The sequence below is a fragment of the Copidosoma floridanum genome, unplaced genomic scaffold, assembly GCF_036245765.1.
Source record: "Copidosoma floridanum isolate Cflo_tuat_1 unplaced genomic scaffold, Cflo_Japanese_pri ptg000030l, whole genome shotgun sequence".
Classification (NCBI taxonomy): domain Eukaryota; kingdom Metazoa; phylum Arthropoda; class Insecta; order Hymenoptera; family Encyrtidae; genus Copidosoma; species Copidosoma floridanum.
The window spans coordinates 5,857,886-5,876,218 of NW_028321907.1; the positions used below are offsets into that span (position 1 = coordinate 5,857,886).

Consider the following 18,333-nt stretch of genomic DNA (forward strand, 5'->3'; position numbering starts at 1 on the left):
TCTCCCGAAAAGCACGACGACGCTTTCGAAGACGCATTACTTGCCCCCCGCGGCAATTAAAACTGGCTCCCGTGTGTTGTACACCCCGCATGCCTCCTTTGCTCGCGTACAAAAAAACCGGGGGGGGGGGAGGTAAGAATCACCTACCTTTTATCTACCTAATTACGGGCGACCGAGCGTACGTACACGTACTTCTCGGGCCCCCTTTTTTTTCCGATTCCGAGTACTCGCTGACGGCACTGGGAATCGCTCTATCCACATCGGGTACTCGATCCTTTTGTCCATGCGAACCTACACGTAACATCACTTTACGGGGGTGGGACCACAGCAGTGCCATCCTCGATTCGATTATTTCCATTGTTCTTACCCCTAAAAGGTATCCAGGGATGTACAAATAAACACGAGGTGATGTATACATATATAGACCGGTTTTATTGCAAGATGATAACAATATCGTACATAAATCATCGGAGCTCTCGTTACGTCATCTCAACCGGTGCAATCCACTGCGATACGACAAATTGAATAACCAAAGTGTACACTTGTCTTACGCGGAGAAACATCTATAAAATGTACACGTATAATAATAATCTTGCGCGTGTGGATGTTGCTTGTTATCTCTCGCATTCAAACGAGCAGACGAGCAGATTTTTATCCCGTGATTACGTCGAGTGCGGGTATTATCGTTGTTAAATCACTGTTTTCATATATATATTAAACAAAAACACGGGGTATCCAATCGTATCGTTAATCACAATCGCTGTACAAACAAGTACACACAAATCATTTGGTCTCACTTTTTTTTCAACGGGTATAATACATTGACTTTACTTCTCCATCGGCTCTTGACGAATGTACATATACTCGTGAACGTCTCTCTCTCTGCTCGTCACTCGAGCGAAAGCGCGCGCTTACTCGATCGCGTAAAAAGCGCCGGTTCGCTCGTGCCGAGGAAAGAAGGAGATGAACAAAAAAGTTGCGCGGTTCCTTAAACGAACGCACTCGTGTCCGGTGGGGTCATTTATCTTACTCTTCGCGCAAAGATATTTCAATAATACGCAGTTACGCACCTGTGCTTCAAAAGAATCGACGTCTTTGTCACAAGTACTGCTTGGTGCATCTCTTACTTTTTCCTCATAGTAAGTGATGTCATCGCCGATTACCATCATCACTTCACACCAGTCGCTTTATGTATTTTTTTTTTTTTTTTTTACCGCATAGATTTTTTTTTTTTTACAACGTTTTATTTATACCGCGGAATCAACGGTTTCACTGCAAAGCCTCCAACTAATTTAAAACGGTGTAGGGGGCGAGAAAAAACAACTATCGATCTCGGCTTTGATTGAGGAATTTTTTTTACTCCCCGACTATGAGTGCCGCGCCGAAATAAATTTTCGCATCCTCTTGGAGACGCTTTCGAGATTTAAAATTCAAATCCACGCAGAGCTTATCGCCTCTATTTGGTACACCTGTGAAACGCAATGATCAAAATACCCTGTGACTTTCAAAAAAAGTGACAAAATCGAGTGTCATCCAGGCGACTCCTCGAAAAAAATCGTGCCGATTGAAAAGCTGTATAAAACGCGTATGGAGTAACAAAGACGTAAATCCTATATATATATATATATTGGATTCGCAAAAAATCAGTGCAACAGAGATACATGTAAGGTAGGGATAAAGGTCGCATCGAGATAAACAGCGAAAACCCCCTCCACGGTAGTGTCCCACGCGTCGTCGTAATGTACAAGACTCTCCCAGCCTCCATAATGGAGCGATTACCCTGTGACTTTAATTAACTCCCCCCCCCCCGCCTCTTTAGCCAAGTTTTTTTTTTTTTACTGCACGGTTTTTTCTCCTCCGGTTTTTTTGCCCGCGCCCTTTGTAGCAGAGTTACTTTTCAGTTCTCGGTATAACGTTACGAGCTGTTATTTTATTTTTCATCTTTTTCGTAGCATTTATTATTTACTGCTTTCATTGAGCATATATTTATATTACACAACGTACGGTATGAAAATTCGTGCGCCTTGAACTTGCTCTCCTCTCTCTCTCTCAATCCGAATCTCGGACTCTATTGTTGAGTTACGATTCCTTGATCTCCCCCCCCCCAAAAAAAAAAAATAAATAAAAAGATGCACAAATAAAATAAGCCCCCACTCCATCAGCGGTGTGTCTCTCTTCCATTGTTCCAACCGCGAGCTCCTCTCTTTACTTCTCAGGTCTCCTCGGCTCTTGGAACTTCCTTCGCCGCAGGTATTCGCGACAGGTTTGCCCGACGACGCGACGGCAAATACCCCGCTCGCTCGTGTATATATTATAATGTATGGCTTGGAAGCGCTTTCTCTCTCTCTCTTAATTGTTAATGGGGCGGAGGAGGATCTCTGTGTTCCGGAACGCGGTGTTTTTTTTTTTTTTTTCTTTTTGTTTCTCGAGGACAGACCGTTTCTGCGGGTGCAGTTTTCTTTGCCGTACGCTCTTTAATTTTGCGCGGTTCAACCGGCGTCTCTTTTTTTTTTTTCTTTTTGAAATATACGAGCTTGCGCGATTCGAAAGGTGTTTCAACGCGAGACGCTCTTTTCAATTGAATGTCATTACTTGTATGTACGTGAGCACTCGTTAATACATACTTTTTTTTGTTTACTTTTTCTTCTCTCTCACATTGGTGGAGTTTGGTAAGCAGTAGCGACAAAAGCGAGCGCTACAGCGTATAAGCATCCAATTTTCATTCGGTTCACTTAGTTTCTTTTCTTTTCTTTTTTTGTAATTTGATGCAATCGTGAAGATCATCTCGAGGCAGGGGAATCGCGGAAAGATAAAAAAAATTGTAGGAAATAGCGATAAACCGGTGTTCCATCTCATTTTTTTTTTTTTTACCCATCATGCACTTTGCGCTCGTACTTTGCAGTAAAGAATAAAAATAAAACGATCGGATCGGCAATATTAAAGAGAGGTCTCCCTCGCGTCTCTTTCTCTGGCCGATCGCAAGTCCTCGCTCGAGAGAAATAGAGAGGACGTGGAGTTTAAAATGAGAGAGAGAGAGGAACGATCGGCCGCGCAACTGCCGTCGGGAGATCTCGGAAAGGGTAAGTACACATCGACGAGGGAGCAAAGATGCGCCGCTACAGAGTTTTCCCGTATAATCACTCCCAGCCTCTTCCGATCGGCTCCTCTGCAGTTAACGAAGAGCACTCCGTCCCGATCTTTTTTGCATCCTTCTTTCCTTTTGCCGATATCTTCTTTTTTCTTCTTCTCCTAGCTGTATGTATATACCATATATATACTCTTCGAGGATGGTACATGCGATCGTATACGTGTACATCACTTGGTCGAGATGGACAGCAGGACTTGGAGGATCGCCGAGTGTCATGCAACGATCGGTGCTGGAATCGTTAAGAAATCTTAGTCACTGTTCTTGCTCAACGAGCATTATACATATATATATATACGCATGTGTACTACAAACAAAGTAAAATATACAGATTAAAAAAAAAACAATTACAGAGAGCACGATCATCCTGCCGAATGGTAGAATAAGCTGCGCTAAACGTACATGGATACAAAAAAAAAGAGAAAAAAAAAATGCTCGAGCACGCGCTCGCTGTGTTCTATGCAAAACTCGTGTTCATTTCTCCGTTGTTCATCGACCCACTGGAAATGAAAAAAAAAAAACTTACTGAGGTGAGCATAGCTCGACTGCGGGGCGATGAACATGATCTTCCTGTGCGTCGGCAGCACAGCAGAGGTCGGTATGATGTTTATGGAAATCTCGTGCCTGTTGTTGGGCTCCTCCAGCTGTTGTTGTTCCTCGACATCGGCAACTGACCTCGATATAGTCGAGATCCTCGAGTTGCCGCTACCGGCGTTGTTCCGACTACCGACGCTGTACCCGATCGCCTGGAGGTTGTGCTTGCAACTGCTCACCACGTACGTCCCCACCTTCGCAACGTATACATTAGTTTCAGTTTGACGCGAAAAATCGGCAGATCGGTATACACATGTGATTCGTTTTGCCATTTGGCTTCCGATGAGTCGCCAAAAATAAAGAGTTACGCTCGTTCGATCGCTTCGGGATTCTCGATTGATGATGATTATTTTTCGCGTCCTATAGCGAGGCTGACAACTCCCCCCCCACCTCCCCCTTTTGTTGAACATTCTATTTTTAACGTTTGTACATGAAGGGGGAAAAAAATTGTCCTGCTTATCAATGCGACCATCGCGCTCTCGTATATCGACGCCGTAATCGTCGTACGTGACTCTGAAATAATGTATGAAAGCAAAAGCATTGCAATATATAACACCCGTACAGCAGTCGCTCGTATCAAGTATCGATCGTTGATTCCTTGTTTTTTTTTTTTTTTTTTTTTTTTTTTTCCCCTGATTGCTGACATGAAAGAAGAAAAACATTCGTAAACACACGTCAAATACAATGTCCAACGGATACGTCTATAGGTTTCACGATGGGATATCGATCCCCTGTGATGTTAATCCTCGTAACCGAACTCAATGGACGAAAGACAAAAATAACAAGCGATTAAAAGCGACCGGTTGTGTGTGTACGCGCTTACCGATCTTCAACACGTATAATAAAATGGGGGGAGAAAAAAAAATCTCACCGTGGACAGGACGATGATCAAAAGGAGCACGACTCCGAGCCAAAAGTACCAAGTCTCCCAAAAGTGCTTGGGCGGTCTCCGCTGCATAATAAAACAGCACTGGGGGTTGGGACAATACAGGCACACCTTCTCAGACGAGCAGGGAAACGGCTTCGGGTCCTCGGCTTTGGTCGCGTTGACGCACTCGTACGACAGTCGAGCCATGCCTTTTTACCCATCCGCGTCGCGGCGGTGTTTCACTCACTTGTCATTAATCCTATATGACCACCGGTGTCGTCGCCGTGGGTTTTATCCTTGTGCGATTATCGGCTACGCATTATACACAGCCGGCTATAAGAAAATTGGACTAACGGGTCTTTGATCTCGTGTATAGCACGTGCACCCACACACACAAACAGCGAGAATGTTTTTTTTTTTTTTTTAATTAAACAAGTGCACGGACTCTACGATGTGCCATTGTTGATTAATTAATTTAATTTTTTTGTTTGTTTTTTTTTTTGCTACGTGAAGTTAAGATCTTTCGACACGTCCGCACACCACATTTTACACGCCCAAGGGCGAATTCATAGTGCAGAGTTGTTTTTTTTTTGCGGCCATTTGATGAAACCGCAAAATCCACCTACGCGATGTCCTCCTTCCCATCGTGCATTTTTCGTAAGAATCCAACTATACTAATTACATCGATGGTGCACCGCCGCCCAAATAAATCGGCGCTTGCACTCAAAGCTCCAACCGATCTGCGGCAAATTTTGCGCGCAAACGAGTATTTAACACGATATTTTTCCTGTCCCGCGAGCTTGTCGTCGGTGCACTAGTTCCCGTAGCACTGACCACCGGCCAGCCCAACACGCGAAATAATCGATGCGGACACTTCCTCGCGTTCGGATCGATATTGCTGTAGTACGTCGGTGTGTGCGTGACCGGCTTTTTTTTTTTTCCCGCTCCGCGGTAGCAATTTATTACATCTGGATGAAATGGTATGGATTTGGGATGCCGAATGCGTGTCAGTTGGATGGATCTGGGCTAAGGGTTCGAGAGCTCGGAACGAGGGTTATTGGCAAACCAATGCCATCCGAGTGTGGGCGATATCACGAACCACCAAAGGCAATAACTTTGGGATACATATATATGTAATCATTACAGTTAGGTGTCTATATACTAGGTCGAAATTTGCAGCTGCTCGTAAATTCGCCGTTAGCTTGCATCAATCGAAGCTATACGACTATTTTTCGCGTGTCGAGCAAAAGTTATCTGGGTCGGTATACTTGCATACTAACGGGGGCCGTGTAAAAATAACAACTAGCTCAATATTACAATTGTCAGATTTATTAAATATATAATCATACTAGTTGCTTCCCTTTAACATATATGCATGTGTATAAAATATGTATTATACAAAATTGGTATTTTTTTTTTTTTTTCAACATGGTTGTACTGTTTCTCATGTATTGTATCGACTGAATAAAGAATCGCCTTTAAACATACAAAATTAAACATACAAAATTAATTATTTGAAATACACTGAAAAATTCCTAGCTACGTAAACCGACCGCGTCAATGACATTGAATTAATTTATACACTTATGATGAAATCACTGAGCGAGTCATCGTCTCACACATAGTCATACGCACGACGTAGTGACTTACAAATCACTTCATTCAAGTCCTCAGCATCCGCAACTCTATTCTAGAGCCAAGCCATTGAATGCTTCAACTGACGGGCTACGGTGGTGGCGGTGGCATACTCCTCGGAAGGAACGGCGGAGGAGGCCTCCAAGCGTTTGGTGGTACTCGTGGTAGAGGTGGCTGAGGCGGGAAGGGCTGTCCAAACTGTGGAGCACCGGTGGGTGGTGGAGGTGGTGGAAATTGTCCAGGCGGGGCGCCCCACTGGGGTGGCCCCATCATTCTCTGCTGTTGGTTCTGCTGGTTGGGCATTGGCGGCAGAGGTGGCGGCATGCCCGGAGGTAGAGGAGGATGGGCTGGCATGTTGGGCATCGGCGGCAGAGGAGGCGGTGGGATGCCGGACGGGAAGCCCGTTGGTGGTGGTGGCACTGGTGGAGGAGGAGGATTGCCCATAGGCGGCATCGGCCCTGTCGGTGGCGGTGGCGGTGGCATCACCATACCGTGCATCATGTGATGCGGGGGATGGGGCATGGGCATGTTTGGCATCACTGGCATCATGGGGGGTGCATCCGCAAACAGTTGATGAGGCCTATCCGCTTGGCTCAGTGGATTCTGAGCGGCCAGCAGACGCTCGGCTGCACTGCCGTGTCGTTCACCTTTGGCGTCACGCTTGAACGCATAGGACACAGAGATCGGTCGATTACACAGATATTGGCCGTTCATAGCTTCGATACTAGCGTCACTGGCATCGAACGATGCAAAATTAATGAAGGCGAAACCCTTTGAGTTACCAGTCTCTGGATCCCTCATAATCTGAAAGATTAGTTTGGTTTTGTTTTATGTATCTTTCCAAAAAAATGCAATCAATTATCGTTGCAGCTAAACTTACTTTCGGTGTTTGAAGGATTACTCCAAAAGCAGAGAATGTATCGTATAACAACTTTTCATCAACCTCCAGGTCAAGATTACCAATGAAAATATTGGCCCCGACATCAAGATTCTTTTGATGAGCACTGGCTTTATTCACACGAATAGGCTTTCCATACAACTTGATCATGTTCATTATTTTTATAGCATAATCTGCATCTTCCTCTCCCATGAACTCAACAAATCCATAGCCTTGATGCATTTGCGTCACTCTGTCTTTGGGCATGTGTACATTAACTGCAAACAATGTCTTAGGTAAATACATGATGTGTCGTTTTATTGCCGTAAACATAAAATTATAAACACAAAACTAACCAACAGGACCAGACTGTACAAATAACTCCCATAAAAGGGATTCTGTGACTTTGTCATCCAAACCTCCCACGTATATTGTGGCATCTAAACACAAAAATATTTATGCAAGTTTTGTCTAATATGACATTGATGACAAGAAAAATATTCAAAAGAATGTATTTTCTCTAAAAGACAAACATAGAAGGAACATCCAAGTAATTTTCTTACACTAATATTAATATTTGCTTGGTTTGTTGATATACAAAATTAAAAACTTAGAGGTTATGACGTTTGTAGGCCTTGTTTTGTATAAAGCATGACTTAAAACATGCAACAAAAAAATTTCTATAACAAAATTGATCACAGCAGTTGCTGATTGTTTCAATTTTTACGAAATAAATGCAAAAAATGGCAATAATTACCTTGATTGCGTTCAGCAATCGGCCCGGCTGCCATTATTCTTCAAACGACAATACCAGACAAAACATGTGAGATACCGACTGAACATAGCAATAAGTATTTGTAAGATAGTGTTGGTACCACTGCAGAGTTAAGTTTGCGTCGTCATTCAAATCTTTATTAAATATTATATTTCGATGAATTTAAAATTTTTACATCTTCAGAAACGCTCACTAATAGTAGTCAGGGAAACTTAAGGGGTAATAGAAACAAAAAATAGCATTATGAGTAAAATTTTATTTTTTACAAGCCTACATATAAAATTCTCATTTAGTATATTGATGATTTACAATGTAATGATACGTTTTTACCATACACAGAATCCGCTCTCAATCACACGTCCATTCTACATTATTATCTTAAAAATATTCTTCAAAATAGTTACAAAAACTCATTTTCATGATCTTGCTGAGTCAAACTTAATTGTGTTTGTCCATAATAAATCGTTAAAATTAAGATTACGTCGACGATACATTTTTTTTTACGAATTTCGTATTCCAAGAGCCTGCTCCAGCTCTGCGCGTTTCTGTTGAACCTTGGTATAAAAGTATCGACAGACAGCTTCTTGAGCCCAAGGCTGGTAGTAAAATTCAGCCCTGCGCTCTTCTTCTGGATTTCCAACAACATCTGTCATTGTCTTTAGATCTCTGGTTTGTGATATGATCCATTTGTTGATGAACTGTTGAGGGTCCTTGGCAAAACTTAGGAAAAACTCGCGATTGATCTTGAGCTGGTTTATGGTCTCGACTGTTTCGTGGATCTTGTTGTCCAAGCTCTGAATCTCTTGCTGACTCGCAGTTGATAGCAAAAAATTGTTCATCTGCGTCTTTAGCGTATCGTCCACTTCTACGTCAATATCGTAACAGGCTGTCTGCTTTGTTTCCGTACCTAAAAATAATTTAACAGACAAGTTTATTAAATTTGTTAAATATTTTTCAAACGACTCATTAGTACAGACCTTCGACACTAATAACATGGTTTATAACAATTGGATCTGGAGGATGTAACAGAGGATTCAAACGCTGAGGAATCTCAGCAAACTTCATCCTTGGGCAAGTAAAAATTTGCTCTAGATATTTATCACAATTAATGTATTCTCGTTCATGGCAATCCTGAAGTTTGTGAGTCTTGATGTACTGCCAGAGGGCCGAAATGATGACTGGTCGCGTTTGCGTATGCACGCCCAACAAACGCGCTAATCGAGGATCAAGCTTAAACTGAAAAAAACAAAATAAATTAATATTTTTATAGATTATGAAAAAATGAGATAATGTTAAAAAACTATACCTGCAAAGGCTGATAATCTAGTAGTAGAAGGATTGTGCATCTGACATTCTTGTCACCAGGTCTCTTTACTTGAAAACCATCAGTTTCTTGAGTTGTCAATGTACGATGCCATTCCACTAGGTGATTATCTGGTCCATACAAATCCTTATCCAATTCTATGACTAGGCTTTTGAAAAATGAGGAAAATTTTCGCTTAACCTGCAAATACAATCAAGATGGTAAAAATTAATCATTAAAAATAAATTTTTTTAATCGCATTAGCAAGTGCCAACCTTGTTAGGATCATTTTTATTGTCATCCAAAAGTCTTCCTTCGACTCGTAATTCCCAACTGGCCACGGAACCTTCCTCGTTTTCAGTAGCCTCTTTGGCTGGATAGAAAGTATTAGAGATAAAGATCCTCAACTTGCGCTTTTGTTTCATAGGTCGTTTAAGCGCTTCTTGGATATCGAGACGCTTTCGCATGATCGTGGCATCAAGCTTGCGCTCAAACGCCAACAAGTCCATGTAAGCTTGCGACTCGGGCACTAGATCACGTACTTTTTGCGGCAGAATTTTGTCGGCTAATTTTTTCTTCTTTTTAGAAGTGGAATGTGAAAAGTCACTGTTCCAAAAATACCTAAATGAGTTTTTAACGGACAAGAGGGAAAAAGAAAAAAAAGACGGAATTCAAAAACCAAAACGAAATTTTGAAGAATTTTGATGGTGAGATGTGGGCCATGAAATGAATTTAGAGATCTACCCGATGCTCCAGATTTGCAGAACTTGAAAAAAAAATCAAACCGTACATCATTGAAATCATAGTATGGTTTTTTTTGTCTACCATTACGCATAACCATCTGACATTTTACAGATGCATAATGGTAGATGAAAATTGGAGCTTGAAAATAAAAAATGTAAATGAATGATAAAAAAATTAACATTGTCATTAAAAATCTATGACTCTTACGGCTTTTGCTGTGGCATAGGTAAACGCTGATCCGCGCTCCTCTTGCCACCAGGAGGTGTCGACAATGGGCCTTGTCTCATATTTGAATAAGGCTGATTGGGTCTCATGATGCCTCCAGGACCAGGTCCTCCAGAGCCAATCTGTGGTGGTGGGGTGAAGCCTGATCTTTGCTGCATCTAAAATTATTATCATTGACAGTAAGTAACTCTTTGTCCTGACTTTTAACTTGCTGAATAATACTTGAAATTAACGACAAACTTACAGGAAAATTGGGTCCAGAGTACTGTCTCATATTCGGTGGCACCGAGGGTGATGGGTACCTTTGCGGCGGCGGAGGCCCATTGCTCGCTGCGTTAGGCACCGGAAATCTTTGCGCCATATTTATTTCTTGTCCGAGAGCACTTTTTTAAGCACGAGAAACCACTTTAACCGCTCATCTAGATTAAAAAGTCACTCGCACGGTCGCACTGTAAACAATGATAAAAGCAAAGTGTTGAAAACAACAATACAAGAGAACAATTGGTCGGAAACTTTGAGGTTAGATGTTTCACAAAATACTACGAGCGAAAACAAAACAGCTTTACCGATAACGATTATACGAATTCTTGATGTATGTCATTAAAAGATAAGCACAATATCGGGTTCAATCTGCAAAGAAAGTACTTTCAAGACAAAGTGCATTGCACATTAATGCGGGTAGTTTTCAGAGTTTGTTCTATACCCCATAGTCGATGACGCTGACGTTCCTCCTCTAAACTCTAAACATTCATCAGCATTGCCAACTGAAATCAGCACTATATATACGTCTATACTATACTATGCGTACAGTGTACACTTCAGTTTGGAGTCAACGCCATCTAGCGTGGCGGTTCTCGAACTAAAAAACGACGTTTTCAAACTGGCTGAAACCCGACGTCACAATACCGTTCGCTGCGGGCAATGGCCGTCATTTCCAGAAAGACAACAAAACGCACGTTATACAGCCATGGCGAAAAGCAAAGCCAAAATCTGGTGACTCAGTCACTATGTCGTCAACAACTACGGGAAGTTGTCGTCGGAAATCGGGAATTTACTCAATTAACGAACGCTGACAAAAGGAAGTGTAGATTATAATTACAAGAAAGAAGTGATTAGCAAATTATAACCGAGAATATTAACGTTCCAGGATAGGAAAGGTAATTAAGTTTTTGTTGATTTCTGCTTACATGATTGGCATGGTATGAACACCAGAGTTGAAATTTTGACCTGGGGAGTGGTAAATCGTACCAAATGAGAAGGGGTCACAAGTTAGATATTCCTGTTTCACTTGGATTTATTTGTGTATAGTTAAACATTTTGGTCCCGTTATGAGAAATGAAAGTCCCGAGTCAATTTTTCACAGGCGAAGACAGCATCTTTGCTCTTATCTGTAGGTTGGAGTCTCATGTCACAGGTGAAATGCAGCACGAAAAACCTTTACTGTTCAATACATGAATATTTACTTTATGAAAATGACTAAGATTAGTCAATCGGCTTTTCTCCATTCCCGAATCAATACCAGTTATCTGTTTTCTTCTTGCTATTCATTAACCGTCGAGACAAACGCTGGATACCTGTAATTTACCTGTACCCATTGCCAAAATCGGAAATATTCGTATGTATGTATATGTACATGTGCCCGATTTCTTATTTTCAGTTTATTTATAGTAACATCAATCTTTAATAATCTTCTTGTACCTAGCAAAGATCAAATCGATTCATCATGTAAAATTCATTATCACTGCTAGTCAACCAAGTTGGTAGTTTCATTCAAATTGAAACTTGTTTATATGAATATTACAATAAAGTATTCAATAACTTTGTCAATATTGGATTTTATATTCTCCATTTATGTGATTTGTATACAAATCATATATATATATGAGCTCTTGTCACTTTGATATAATTTAAAACCTATTGAGAAATTAGGTTAAGTAGTTATACTCTATTTTGATAATTTCTATAATTCGTTACGTGCTATGAAAAGAAACAAAGTTTAAAAATATAAATAATTGCTTAGCAGTACAAAAAATCACGTTACTTGGAAAAAAAAAATGTTTACCTTGCGGACGACCCACACTATAGTTATCTGTATTGCCATCATTATCGGCATTACCTTCCCTCGGTAACATAAAATTATGAAGCTAAATTAATTAAGATTGCATTTCATAGATGGCCAAGGAGCATTCAGTGGCTGCAACGACTCAAACGGTGGAGAACTGCTGTAATTGGAACTGGTTCAAATTGAATCCTGGCTCTGCTCAATTTTTAATCGTAAGAACCTTTTTGGTCACTTGAATAAGTAGTTTCTTTATAGTATACATGTTGTGATACCACTTCCTTGTAACTGAAAACGAAGTTGATGACTGTTAAGTATTTCACCATTAGTTTTAACAAGAAAGAAAAGACAAAAGAATACACATATATCAATCATTCATAAGTCTAAAAATATCACGACTATTTTTTGCTCGTTTTTTTTTGTTTTTTTTGTTTATAAAACTTGACAGCTGTAGCGACCGTTGTTGAATTTCTCATGTTCTCTGTAGTCCTGAACCATCGAGGATAAAAAAATGAATACCTCGAAAAAATAGGGAACCTTGCGAATTGAAACGAAAAAAGCATCGCTCTCTCGCCTCTGAATCGCCCGATACCCCGAGCGCTTAGACAAAGGCAGTTTAGAAAAATCTATATAGCCAAAGGGCCAAGGGAGAAGGGGAACGCAGGAGCGAGGGAGCTGGTATATAATAACGTTGGAGAAGAGGCGCGGGAACCCTGACCCAGACGCAGCTCGACCTTGACGCCCAAACGGAGGTGGAGAACTGCTGCGCCTACCATCACCACGCTCCTTTCTTTCTTTCTTTCTTCCTTTCTTTTTTCCATGGGGCCACGTACAGGCCTATTTTCGAACGGCACGCTGTATATGGACGGGGATCGGATGTTCGATGCACACATACGCACATACTGCCTCTCCCTCGTACGTTCGATATATTTATGTCTCTACGTTTCATACCGTAAGTATACGTATCACGTGCACTTTGCCAAATAAAGAGAGAGAGAGAGAGAGAGTTTTTTCTTTGTTCGGAAAATTCCAAATGTAAATGGACTGAGCGGGTGGAGGAGGAGCAGAAACAAAAAAAGGAAGTAGACGTATACGTGTAGCCGAGGGGTTCAAGTGTACACTACAGGCGTATGGATGTGTTTTCTGCAGGGGCGAAGCAGTTTAAAGGGCTCTTTTTTTTTTTTTTTTTTTTTTTTTTTTGTTTTTTCGTCAGACGCACAGGCAAATCTACACACATCGGGGGGGTGCATGCGTTATTTGCTCGGCTATACCGGGGGATGTGTTGCTCCGTACGGGCGCGCCTTGCATACTTGATGGCTATTTTTTTGTTTTTTGTCTCGCGGAAACTTACACCTTTTTCTTCTGTACTCGTAGCGTAGAACCGAGCTCAAAATGAAAAAAAAAAAAAAAAGGTCCGTGGCGATGAACCATACATTGGATCATCAACGTCTCCGGAGGCGACAAAAGCGCCTAATTTGACGTAAGCCCCACCGGGGCAGAGGTGTCGATAGACCCTCCCTGCATGTATACAGCAAGGGATGAGTCGGTGACTAATTCACGAGCTGAAAAGGCTCCCCTTTAGATCGGCTCCTCTCGAGCCGAAGACAAAGGGCAACGTCTGCCTCCTCGCACTCCCCCTAAAAAAGAAAGGGGCGGGCGACGACTGACTCACCTCTCGTAGTGACAGTCCTCCCGTTTCCTCTGCACCGTCAGCCAATGGAGCCGAGTTGGGGGAAAAAAATACATCAGTACATTATATACGCGGGTATATGAATGCGCGAAAGAGAGTGCGGCACCACAAGGTTACCAGGGGTCGTCGGGTCAGCAACACCACGGCCAACACCGAGGAGCTCCTCCCCTACTTTTCTTTCCTCTCCTCCCTTGGCTGGCTCCTTCCTTCCTTCTTTGTCGCCTAGTGCACACCAGCTTCCTTTCCTCGACTTCCTTCCCCTGCGACCGATTCTCCAAAATGCGCGTGTATCGCGAACGAGCCTCCGCTTATACGCCCGCAAGTGTACGAGCCTTGGTTACACGTAAGCTCTACACTGCTGTTATTCGGTCCCGCTCCATTAGGATACACGTATATATATATATACCTGCAGCAGCCCTTCTTTCTCTTCTGCTTCTCCTCCTCCCCCACCTTGTTTCTTATTTCTTTTTTTTTCTTACCCTCGTTTTCATGGGACGATTTCGCTTCCAAGGGGATGGTTCGTACACTTTCTTGCCGAGAATATAAATACCTCGTCTGCGTAAATCTGCGAGGGCTGGCTCTCGTTGTGCCGAAACACGGGGGTGCGTGTCCTTCTTGTGTACATATATAATTTTTAGCCCCTGAAAAATACTTTTTTAAAGGGTATTTCACTGTCTCGACTATGGTGCATCAGTGTGAATGATTCTTTCCCCCCCCCCCATCTGTTATTACTGTCATCCATACGAGTAAAAAAATAGGCGAATCTCCAACCAACGATCATCCCGTTACTCTGTCTCGTGTCGTATTCGCGTGTCACACACGTACGTACTTATACACCCATAATCTCGAGGCAGCATCTCGAACGCGTACCCTCTTCTCTGAGATCTCCCTCGAAAACTCTTTTGGCTCGACAGAAGGGAGTAAAAAAAAAAAAAAAAAAAAAAAAAGAAAAAAAAAGATAGACGACCACTTATTCCTTCCTTTCACGGTGCACCTTATCTTTCTCGTCCCCACGCGTTTTCTCCCGTTTTTTAATTTTCACGGAGCCCACGTATACCTACACGTACGCGTTTTCATCCACCCGACGACGCTTCCTTTGTTCCGTCAGCCTCGTGAAATATGCATCGCTCGCGCCACGCGACTCTCGGCCTTTCGATCGATAACACATAGGTATACACCCATGACGGTCGACGAGGGGATACATGCGAAAGCTCGATGTTATTGGATATGCATGTACCGCTCGAACGGCCAAGAGCGTGTGTTTACCCACATACATACCTTATTCATTTGACTGATAAAAACATCCGTATGGGAAATAGTATCTATAATCATCTTGGAAAGTAATCCCACGCGGAACAAAGCCCTCGCGGAGAAGTAAAAAAGCTCTCGTTACGCATTATAGTGTAATACGTGTGTGCTCGTAAAGAGAAAAGAAGCAGTAACGACATCGCGTCCAATGGCTGTTGGTTTTATTGCAAAAAAAAAAAAAAAAAAAAAAAAAAAAAAAAAAAAAAAAAAAAAAAAAAAGGATGTACGAGCGCGTATACCCGTATACATGCCGATTTGTATCCATATTACGACGATAACCATAACAGCGCCAGAACACCGGGGAGGGTATACGTATATACACGTAGGAAGGGGGCTGGAAGGGCGCATCTCTCGATACCACGCACATCGGGCGCATCGTGCGTGCGTGTGTTAGTCGTCGAGGGTTTCTGGAGGGGGTGTCTGGGTCACCCCCTTTTCGTCTGTCTGTCTGTCTGGACGCGCATCGGCTACATCCTATGTGTATATACACATGCACGTATCAGATACACGCTGCATTGTATGTATATATGTATGCCCTCCTCCCCTGCGTGCCCCCTGAAAGTGTGTGTGTATATATATATCATCTCGTTTACGCGCCCGAGCACTTCCTCTCCTGGTCGCGTGTGCTTTTACCCCCGCCACCCCTGCGATGGCTTTTACTTCCCGAGGAGCCATCTTTTTTTCGTGTTACATCCCTTGGCTATGTGTGGGTATAATATATATTGCGCAACTCTCCCTCCGTCGCGTCTATGCTGTTTATTGGCTTTGGACTGGCTCGCGAGATTATTTTTTTTTTTTTTTTTTTTTTTTCTCCTCTCCCGAGGCAAGAATGTTAACCATGCATGTGTGTGTATGTGTATTGTTGAGTGTCGAAGGGGTGCCGTTTTTTTAGCATTGCCCCGCGATCCGTCATTGTCACTCGACGGGGCTCAAACTTGTAAAACGTTGTTAAGGGCTTAACCGCGCTTTTCTCACTTATTACGTGTAATATGTCACTAAAAAAAAAAAAAAAAGCAAGTGCAACGAGCTTCGGACTCACATTTGATGGTGGGAGTACAGGCAGCTTTGTTTTTTTTTGTTATCGCACGGGCACAAAGCACGATATTGAACCGAAACAAGGTGCATGCAGATTAATCCAAAGATTGAGGAAAAATACTCGACAAAGACCCCAACGCCCAGTAGGTGTTTCGCGTATGAAATGAAAAAAAAAAAAACATTGCCGGGACCAATTTTCCCTCGAATCCTCCGACGGATGTACCCCGCACGCATCCTTTCCTCGCGTTCGCTCTCCGCCACCGGCGTCGTCGTCGCTTCGCTCGCTCTTTCACTCTCACGTTCACTTTCTCCCCCGACTCTTTCGCTCTCGAATGTATAGGTATACCGTGTGCTCCCATCCGGGGCATCACGCATACCATTCGTTATACTCTGCGTGTATATCTATACGTACATACACGCGGAGAGAAAGAGCTGCATGAACAAGCGAGACGGCGAGTTCGTTGTTGGTATACGCATATACACTACCATATAGGTATCATCCACCCATATACTACGTGTACACATATTATATGTATAGGTAAATACATATAGGGAGTCTGCGTGCAGGCTTGGAGGGGGTGTCTGGGTCAATCCCCTCCCGTGGCACAAGCAAACCGGGCCCGTACACGTATACGTATTATATATAACGTGTGCGCGTGTACGCGGACGACTGCAGATATATATCTCCTCCGCACGGGAGCGAGGGGTTAAAATATTACACCCTCGAACCAGCGCATTTCCCGGGCTCCTGTCAACCCGTTTGGGCTAACTTTTTTTTTTTTAATTCATCGCATTCCTCTCACCTGTTCGTACGTGATGTATGGAGTTGCCATGTGCACCCAAAGAACGAACCGTATCGATTGAACGGCAATGATGTCGCTCGCATCTCTTCCGCATCGAAATGTACGTCAAACTTGTTTTTAGCGAGCATCAAAGGGATGACTATAAAACTGGATCGTTTTTCGGGTACTTAACGACCGTTCCACCAGGAAGCTGCGTAATCGCGGGGGCGGAAAGAAAAAAAAACGAAAGCTCCACCCTCTGCGTGTGTCTTTTTGTATGAGCCCTCGTATAAGCATAAATACGTGGGAGGGTATAGGAAAAACGCCGACGCGTGACTCACCGGTGAGTTTTTATAGTCTTGAGATGCCGGGGCCGGGGCTTTATGGACGCGGCCGGAGGAGACCCATAAAAGTAGACGAATTCGCGGGTGGATATAACTGCGATGTCTTGTATAACCACTCGTCGCGCGTGTCGGCACGAGACATAATGAGCCTCATGGCTTGGACTATTTTCGGTGGGGTCGAACGATACGGATAAGTTGTTTCGGGAATTTCGATGTGTATAATACATCTGATGGTCAATAAGATGGGACTGGTAAAAAAAAAAAAAAAAATTCTACAACAACAATATTCTCGTCAAATTTCTTAAAACCCATCTTTTCCATGTAACGGTACAGTATTGCTCCCACCCCCGCAATTAATTATCGATGGTGCGAGCTAAAAGTTGCGTAACGCTAAAGCGAAAACGAAAGCTGCTCGAAAGTGACTTTGGAGCGTCCAGTAGGCAATTTCAGCCGCTGCATCGTTAGACTTGATAGTGTATAGAGTGATTTCAACAAAACACCATTCCAACCGATTGATGTTCGCGATTCGTATCGTAACGTATATGTATACATATTTTAATCAATAAAAACATAAAATGATCTTAAAATTAACCACGGCGTATTGCGATGGTCTGAAACGAATCGAGACACTCCCCTGACAGAAGCCGCGGCGTTAATGCATCCCACACACGCGCATGGACGGTACTTATCGAAGAACAAAGAGCGTCGGGATGAAAGAGAAGAGTGTGTATTTTTCATGCCCGCGTGTGTAACGTATAAGGCCGATGCAGCGCGGCACTAACGACGCTTGTTAAAAAGAAAGGACGGAAGAAAGAGAGAGAGAGAGAAGGGGCACGGGGACTGATGCGTGCATTCACATATACATGCGTGCTATACGCGTATGCGCGCAAAAACGAAAGATAGAGAGAGAGAGAGAGAGAGAGAGCGGCGGCGGCGCAAAACCGGCACA

At 42.8% G+C, this 18,333-nt stretch overlaps 3 protein-coding genes across 5 annotated transcripts; all 3 read right to left on the reverse strand.

The window, feature by feature from the left end:
* Positions 1 to 3,342: 3,342 nt before the first annotated feature.
* Positions 3,343 to 4,814, reverse strand: LOC106643401 (uncharacterized). Its single transcript, XM_014358513.2, has 3 exons — positions 4,611 to 4,814; positions 3,672 to 3,933; positions 3,343 to 3,377 (listed from the first exon to the last, which is right to left on the reverse strand). Exons 1-3 carry the CDS (start codon positions 4,812 to 4,814, stop codon positions 3,361 to 3,363), a joined length of 483 nt encoding a protein of 160 aa, XP_014213999.2. The 3' UTR covers positions 3,343 to 3,360.
* A 1,131-nt stretch (positions 4,815 to 5,945) lies between these two features.
* On the reverse strand, positions 5,946 to 7,938 carry Spx (Spliceosomal protein on the X). The gene is made up of 4 exons (XM_014358511.2): positions 7,877 to 7,938; positions 7,476 to 7,559; positions 7,123 to 7,397; positions 5,946 to 7,046 (listed from the first exon to the last, which is right to left on the reverse strand). The coding sequence occupies exons 1-4, from the start codon at positions 7,908 to 7,910 to the stop codon at positions 6,333 to 6,335; spliced, it is 1,107 nt and encodes a 368-aa protein (XP_014213997.1). The 5' UTR covers positions 7,911 to 7,938; the 3' UTR covers positions 5,946 to 6,332.
* A 192-nt stretch (positions 7,939 to 8,130) lies between these two features.
* Positions 8,131 to 10,920, reverse strand: Bap60 (Brahma-associated protein 60). 3 transcript variants are annotated; one of them, XM_089596288.1, is made up of 8 exons: positions 10,870 to 10,920; positions 10,733 to 10,796; positions 10,411 to 10,615; positions 10,149 to 10,324; positions 9,473 to 9,818; positions 9,201 to 9,398; positions 8,872 to 9,130; positions 8,131 to 8,801 (listed from the first exon to the last, which is right to left on the reverse strand). In XM_089596288.1, the coding sequence occupies exons 3-8, from the start codon at positions 10,525 to 10,527 to the stop codon at positions 8,395 to 8,397; spliced, it is 1,503 nt and encodes a 500-aa protein (XP_089452414.1). In that variant the 5' UTR covers positions 10,528 to 10,615; positions 10,733 to 10,796; positions 10,870 to 10,920; the 3' UTR covers positions 8,131 to 8,394. The 3 variants fall into 3 exon arrangements, with proteins under 3 accessions (XP_089452414.1, XP_014213994.2, XP_089452413.1); XM_014358508.2 differs by having other exon boundaries at positions 9,473 to 9,803; positions 10,733 to 10,920; XM_089596287.1 differs by having other exon boundaries at positions 10,733 to 10,920.
* Between the last annotated feature and the right edge of the window lie 7,413 nt (positions 10,921 to 18,333).

Excerpts from the sequence above, each read along its gene's own strand:
- Spx (XM_014358511.2), bottom strand. The coding sequence starts at position 7,910 with ATGGCAGCCGGGCCGATTGCTGAACGCAATCAAG. Across the intron at positions 7,398-7,475 it reads TGTACAGTCTGGTCCTGTTG|TTAATGTACACATGCCCAAA; the intron begins GTTAGTTTTGTG and ends CATTGTTTGCAG. Across the intron at positions 7,047-7,122 it reads TAATCCTTCAAACACCGAAA|ATTATGAGGGATCCAGAGAC; the intron begins GTAAGTTTAGCT and ends CTAATCTTTCAG.
- Bap60 (XM_089596288.1), bottom strand. The coding sequence starts at position 10,527 with ATGGCGCAAAGATTTCCGGTGCCTAACGCAGCGAGCAATGGGCCTCCG. Across the intron at positions 10,325-10,410 it reads ACTCTGGACCCAATTTTCCT|ATGCAGCAAAGATCAGGCTT; the intron begins GTAAGTTTGTCG and ends TAATAATTTTAG. Across the intron at positions 9,819-10,148 it reads CCTATGCCACAGCAAAAGCC|GTATTTTTGGAACAGTGACT; the intron begins GTAAGAGTCATA and ends AAACTCATTTAG.
- LOC106643401 (XM_014358513.2), bottom strand. The coding sequence starts at position 4,814 with ATGGCTCGACTGTCGTACGAGTGCGTCAACGCGACCAAAGCCGAGGAC. Across the intron at positions 3,934-4,610 it reads TGATCATCGTCCTGTCCACG|GTGGGGACGTACGTGGTGAG; the intron begins GTGAGATTTTTT and ends TACGTTGCGAAG.